General features: G+C 37.8%; 1 protein-coding gene across 2 annotated transcripts; it reads right to left on the reverse strand.

Moving 5' to 3' along the window:
- Positions 1-2577: 2577 nt before the first annotated feature.
- Positions 2578-7463, reverse strand: LOC112876563 (probable E3 ubiquitin-protein ligase RHB1A). Of its 2 annotated transcripts, XM_025940694.1 has the most exons (7): positions 7207-7463; positions 6037-6101; positions 5232-5370; positions 4437-4611; positions 4191-4346; positions 3406-3515; positions 2578-3068 (listed from the first exon to the last, which is right to left on the reverse strand). In XM_025940694.1, exons 3-7 carry the CDS (start codon positions 5292-5294, stop codon positions 3039-3041), a joined length of 534 nt encoding a protein of 177 aa, XP_025796479.1. In that variant the 5' UTR covers positions 5295-5370; positions 6037-6101; positions 7207-7463; the 3' UTR covers positions 2578-3038. The 2 variants fall into 2 exon arrangements, with proteins under 2 accessions (XP_025796479.1, XP_025796478.1); XM_025940693.1 differs by lacking the exon at positions 6037-6101.
- Positions 7464-7668: the final 205 nt, after the last annotated feature.

Below are 7668 nucleotides of genomic sequence, written 5' to 3' on the forward strand. Positions count from 1 at the left end.
ACCCGCACCATTTCAAAGGCCTGAGCAAATATTTTTTAAGGTTCTACTTTACAAGATTGAATCATCCTATAGGTAGGAATGGTAATAGATTATGGCGCAACAATTCTCTACCTGTCGCCCGAAGAATATACGTATGGGCTGCTGGAGTAAATAGGCCTAATAGCAATCCGTCTTTGTAGCATTCTTGTTGAGGTGGAAGATGTGTAATGCGAGATGATGTAACAGCCTGACAGGAAGTAGACAGGAGCAGAATGTGAGTTGCTAACTCTGTTTTTTTCTATTGCTTTTTCTTCCTTGGCCGACCCTCCGACGGAGTTGGCCATAATCCTTTTCATCCTTCTTTTTCTTTTCTTGTTCTTTTATTTCTTTCCTTCCAAATCTTTTATTTTTTTTCTTTTCTTGTTCTTTTCCTCACATCCAAAATTATTCTTTATTTATTCCATCCAATTATCCTCTCTATATATTTATATTCTTTATTTTTTTCCGTTCATTTCATTTTTTTATGTCCTACTGCATGTAGATATTCTTTGGTTTTACAGTTCTTCTTTTCACAATTCAGATTATGCATCTTTATTTGCTATAAAGTTAGATATTAATAGGCTTATACTTGACTGTTTCCATACTGAACTATTTGTTCACATTAAAAATACTTAATGCTCAATATACACTTATTTATTCATATTGTAGACAAAACTGAATTATTCAGTTTGTAAATTGTTTCCAATAATAATAATTTATTTGCAACATGGACACATTTGTTCTCCATGTAGAATAATTTATTCGTGTGTTCAAATATTTCGATCACTTTATAGATAAAATTATTCATCATGTTAAATTATTTGTTCATTTTATAGACTAAATTATTTGCATGTAAAAATAATTTGTGCGTAATATGGTGCTTGTTTCATGTGTTCATATAATTTCATCTAGAATATATATTTTTATTCTACTAGAATATATATTTTTATTCTACTAGTACGTAAATTTTTTATATATTGTACAATTATTTTGTTCTATAAGTTTATAGAATTTGTTCTAGCTATAATATATTTTTACAATTATCTTATAAAAATCTTTCATCATATTAAAATTGTTAATAATTTTATTCAAATATAATTAAGTGGGGTTTTATTTTGAAGATCTTGTTATAAAAAATTTATTGGTGCAATCGAAATTTAATTCAGATAATTAATTTAATATTTATTTTTTCTTATTTTTAAAATTGCATACATGTGGGGTGACATCATCAATCTTAACTTTGTTGCATGCATGGAGATCTGTCATACAGTACCCCATGGTCCCCACCACTTTTCTGTAATTGATGTGCGCTTCGAGCGATAGGTGGTAATATTATCATCTGTAATGATGTATAACCATATATCCTAACGCCCCCTTCACAATCCACCTTACCTTTAGTTATTTTTAATCTAAAAACATGTAGAATATGATCCCAGTTCTTATTTGTCCTCATTCTTAAAATTTCAGACTAAATTTCTAAACCCTTTAGCACCCCTAGTATAGGCTCTATATTTTTCTTGAAGTACTTCTAACAGGAGGCATTGTGCTCGGAACGGAGGATTTTAGAAAAGAAATAGGAAAGTTTTAAAAAAATAATTTTTTTTAGTTACATAGTACAACTTAAACGCTCCCAACGCACGCACTTATCCCTATAAATACACATACGTAAACCCTACCTATATGATCATCTTCCAAGATCGAGTCGGCAAATTTTTGAAATTGATAAAGGTTACCACAGACGTCTCGCTATCGACGAAAACGTCACCTACCACTGAAAGCACAACACCGTTAAATTCTAAAAAATTCGCTCTCATCAGGAATCGAACCTAAGACCTCCCTATGAGCATCTTCGAAGATCATGCCGGCAAATTCTCGAAATTGACGAAACACCACAGACATCTCGCTATCGACGGGAACGTCGCCTACCACTGAAATCACAACAGCTTAAATTTCAATCCTAGAAAGTTCGCTCCCACCGGATGTCAAACCCAGAACCTGAGGTGAAGGTGCTAATGAACCTGAGGTGCTATTGAGACATTTATAACCACTAGGCTACATGCTCTTTCGGAAAAAAAAAATCCAAAAAAAATGTTCCTAAACATTTCAACGTTTCAATTAGCGTACAGCCAAGGTATGCTACGTACAGCAATGAGCAGAGCAGCTTAGCACAAGTCTGTCTGACTGCCAATAGTATTTTTTATAAGGACAAAACGGGAAAAGGTCTTTCTGGAAACATGAGTGTCAAGTATTTTGAAACAAATAAAGTGGTCAAAAGTAACAAGTATTTGGAAACGGAGGTTGGTACCTATCAGCATAATTCAGATCAGAGCTCCATTGGTATGTTACTCAATGACATTTCCAGAAATGGAAATTATCTGTTTCTCTGTCCTACCAGAGCAATGCCAAATTCAACAAGGAACCTAATGTGACCATTTTGAGTATACCTCAAAGCTGATTCAACCAAGAAGACACTTTAGCTTTGGCTGGAGAAAATAGCCTGCGAAAATTTGGCCACAACAGAAAAAAAAATTCCTGCGACTTGTCTGACTAGACAATCCAAAAGAATAAAATGGGAAGGATTATATACAGGAAGCCTGAATAGCATAGATTGTACAATGGAAACCCCATGTAGACCATTTTTACCTGTCACCTACCTAATGTATGATATACACAGCTGACCGGCTCATGGATGAACCGACAGACACCTGAATTCAGAAAAAAGAAAGGGGAGGGTTTTGGACTTTGAACTGAATCAACCTGCTAACAGACATATATATATTTCAACCAACAGTTTCCTAATCCACCTGCTGTTATGAACAGCGAAAGCATGATACAGGAAGGCAATAGACCAAGGTGGGCACAAATACATTCATGCCATTCAATCACTCGATTTCGTTTTCATCAAATCATTACCAGGAGAGCAACCCAGAACGAACCAATATTAAGAGCAGAGAATTTGCTGACCGCACCTTCCTCAGTAACCAAGAGCTTCAAGAGATGATCCACCAGGGTTACCAGGCTTATTCGAACATCTCATCCACCAAGGTTATCTGCAATAATACAGGCAGCTTACAGAAAAAAGGGAAACAATATCTGCCAACAATAATATGTGCAACAGCAAATGTGTCCAACCTAGAGGTCTGAACTGAAAAAATGATATATAGAAATTAAACACCTTCCAGAACAGAGTCACACACATGAAGTCCATATGTTCTCATTTTATGTTAACTTTACTAGGTTTGTTATTAAGCTTTCAGAATGGATTACCATATAGAAAGAAAGAACGAAACTCCACAGTATATACAGTAAATGACAGCATAAAACCCTCCCCATGTCCAAAATATAAATTAATAGAATACTAGATATGGTACTGGTTTCAGTACTAACCTGATCACAAACTGGGCACGTATCACTTCGTTCCATCCATTCAAGGATGCAGCAAAGATGGAAATGATGCTCACATTTAGTTACAGAGCAGGGATTTTCTTCATCATATTCTGGTGAAGAATAAAGAACATTATTACATGAGTGTTCTGGTCCAACACAATATATAACTTAGATTTTGAGAATAGTTCAGTGCAGCAGTTGAGGATATCAGAGCACATATACATCAGCAACTAAAGTCAGCGAGATACAAAAAAGCATGATAATGTTGAAACAATAAAATAGAAAAAAGTAATTTACATGATGGGAGGCTTCTATGAATTTCTATATCCCTTGAAAAGTACACTATTTCAGATTGGTTGCAACAGTGTGTATGCACACTTGTGAACTGCTTAAGGACATCTCTGTGCAGAATAAGCCATAACACGAAATACCACATGTATATTGCATCTAGTGCAGAAAAGATAACCATACCACTATCAATTACATGATTTGCGGACTCTCAAGTCTTCCTGGAAAATAATTATGTAAGCGTACCAATGTTTTCCATTATATGAACCTTCATGCACTACACAGATGTGATATGAATTTGCAAATAGCTAGCTACATTACCAATAAAATGGACCGATTAAAAGGGAAAAAAAAAAGCAAATCTGAAGAAAGAGTAGCAAAAGCATGCATATTCAGTTCCATCCATAACCAAATAAAGAAGGGTTCAACAAATATTCAGTTACTAATATCCTATCAGCCTAAGTAAATAAATTTTCGATAGTCAAGAGAAGCACAACCTTCAAGGCAGATAGGACAAACATCCTCCTCATCAGGCTTATCTTCAGGGACACCTTTCTTGCATGACTCATCCACCTTTAAGGACTCCTGATCATTTATGAAGTCCTGTTGGTCATCAGTTTTGTTTTTAATGTCTGACTTCTCCAAACCTGAATCTGCACATGATTGCTAAAATCTAAGCTTAAACGTAAAGATGGTAACAAGAGATTAACAATCATGCGTATAACTTCCACTCAATCATTTACCAGGGTTATCTGGAACTGCCAAAACAACATCATAAGGCAAAGGTGCAGGTGGTGCTCGATAAGTGTCAGGTGTGGATGTATCAAGATTTGTGTCTACTGCAACAATTGCAGAGGCTGGAGATGAACCATCAAAAGCTGAGGACAATGGCTCATGCTCCTCAAGATTTTGTTGATGCTGAATGACAGAACAAGAAGATCAATGAAAGACTTGAATAAAAGTAATTATAATGTGAAAGCCTATTGAACAAATGAAACTACAGTCAGGTCAACTTAAGTATCAATTATGACTCTCGGGAAAAGTTTGCAATTATCAAATAGTATATATTAAAGTAAACAGCACAAGTGCTCATTGTGTAGATTATTTGCAATGGCAAATCATGAAGGATAGTTAAGAAATGAAAAATGCAGAGCACAATTCGAACTTATATATCATGTTGCATTGAAACTGTAAAAAGAGAACACAGAACACAGAAAATTCAGCTATTTTCAGTATGTGCAAATAACATTCCAGGAACAATAGACATTCACATGCCAGAAAATTACAAGCGCAGAGCTGTGTCCGATTAAAAAGTTTTATGGCCACATAAAAAATAATTGATCGGTCCTGAATAGAACATATGGAAAACATCTTGCTGACTTCGGTTATAAAGAAGAGAATAACAGACTACCTATTTCAGCCAAACTTTTGACAGTATAGTATGACAGAACATTATCTTTAGGCTATTTGGTATGCATTATGCCACAAGAGGAAGATAGTAACATTTTAATGTAGAAAACAAGGCAGAGTTTACATACATATACAATTGGTGCTCTAACTGCTTCAGATCTTCTCGAAGAACAGCAGCAGCAACCACCCATTCTTTTCTGACTTAAAAACTTAGTCCAGGCAGTCCTCTAGATGTTGTTTAAAATGAAAACTCCATATCTCATAGCCCTACAAAGAAACAAACTATATTACAAAAGGAGGGAAATAATGCCAGAAATTAGTAAATAGAGCATATAATACAGCATGAGGCAAAAAAAGAACAAGCATACACCAGCATAAGATTGTGCAAGTGGCTTAGAAAACTGCAACTATGGACACTTCATGCTGTTAGACTATTCTCGATAATTCATTCTAATGGCATTCAATTTCTATTGCTCAAAAGTATATCAATTTGTCAACAAAAAGAACTGTTTCCAGTAGTCAATTTGACATTTTTCCTGTAACATCAAAGAAGCAGCAACTGGACTGGGAAACAGCGAATCCATCTTACTTGGGGATGCATACATATACAATTATTAGAACCTTCACAGATAACAAAACCATTAGGCCATTGCCTGGCACTAGCAGGAACCGCAACACTTTTTCCACCTCACAAATAAGCCTGGCCATACTTTGGGTACAGTGGACCGACCATAAATGTGCACAATTGTTCATTCAGTCTCAAATTAAGAAGTGCTCAATAGAAATTTTACATTACTCAAGCAAGATTTTATGCAGCAAGCCGACAAGTATGGATGCCACCTTGGACTTCTGAGATTTGGATGGAATTTGAAAGACATGGGGCCTAATAATCAATCAAGGAGCTCACAATAGCATAGAGAATCAAAGTTTCACCTCTTGCTCCTGGAAACCGGGGGCAGATCCAAACTCCTAATGAACATAGCACAACACATCTAGGCCTGATAGCATCAAGGTTCACATAAAAGGAAGAGAAGCACTTTACAAAACCTAAGCATGAATAACTATAATAATCTCAATGATAAAATGTGGTGAGGTAATATGTTGTTTCAGTTTTCATTTCCCAACCAATGACTGGGGCAAATACAATACTTCCTTTTCATTCTTATATTATGCAGAAAGACTATTAAAAATATGAAAAATTGGTGCTGCAGCATGCTCAGACATTGTAATATTAAGAAACCATCGCATTTTATTTGAATCCATACGCATCAAGTTTGACATGATTAGTGTAAGCTCAAGCTTTATTCGATATAGATATAGAGATCAGTAATTCTAGTATTTACACCGGAGTGTCAGCAAAGATTATGCAGGGATATACAGATAGATATGCTCTTAATGAAATGATATGCAGCTCTCCTGCATGTTCGAGTAAACAAAATACAGATAGATATCAAATACAGGGTATGCCGCAAGCAGCCAATACAATTCGAGACTAGAATCAGCTTGATTGGTCTTCCTGTACTAGTACAAGACAAAAAAAAAGCGAAAGAAAAGAAAGTCCCTTTCATCTATCGTCAGCACGTTAGGATGCCAGCGGCAAGGAAACCATATCAGGTTGTCCGCAGGAAAATCAACTATAACAGACTATGTAACAAAGTATCTCAAATCGGAATCCGGAATCCCATGCAAAGTCAGCAGGCACAGGAAACGAACGCAATAACAGGGAGGGGCCGAGACGGCGCAATTGAACAGCGCTAGAAGCCACACGCACGGGCGAAATTGACATGGAGGGATGGGGTTTTCGGCTGAACCCCCAAAATCTCTGCAAATTAAGCTGCACCCGCACCTCAATTAGGAAGCAAGAGGCCCTACGGTCGCAACTAGTCGATCTTGCACACTCAGCAGCAGCAGCAGCAGCAGCGACAAGAACAGCGAGAACCACCGAACCATGGATTGGAAACGATTACCAGCGCCGCATGAAGCGCATAGCCGACTAACTGGACGGACAGAGACGAAGAGGAGCTTGGTTTCGGCAGGGGAACAAGACCACCGCTTATAGAACGGAAAGAAAGGAATCCATCCGAGCGAGCTGGGGCTGCTTACCACCAACATGAGAAGGCAGCAAACCAATCCGATCCCCCATTCTTGCTCCGACCGAAACAGAGAGGATCGGCGCTGCGTCGGCGGAAAGTGCACCGAGGAGCGGCTGGCGGAGGATCCGGTGGAGAGAGAGGGCGGTAGAGGCCGCCGGCTTGGTGCTCTGCTCGGCGGCGAGGCGATGGGGTTTGGGGAGCCGAGTTGAAAGGCCCCTGGGAGGGGAGGAGCGAGTGGACTCGGATTCTGCGGAACAGAATTCCCAAGACAACTCGCCCAACTTTATGCCCAATTGCCGCCGCCGCCGCCACCCCCCGCCCCCCCCCCCCCCCCGCGAAATACTCGAGATGACGTTTTCCACACTCAGCCGATCCTTTACTCTTTTGATTAGTTATTGTTATTATTCGCTTTCTAATCTCATGAGAGTATAATATTTGAAATCGTTTACTTTCCTTTTCTTAAGATGTATTT

The sequence above is a fragment of the Panicum hallii genome, chromosome 9 (genome assembly GCF_002211085.1).
Source record: "Panicum hallii strain FIL2 chromosome 9, PHallii_v3.1, whole genome shotgun sequence".
NCBI classification, from domain to species: Eukaryota; Viridiplantae; Streptophyta; class Magnoliopsida; order Poales; family Poaceae; genus Panicum; species Panicum hallii.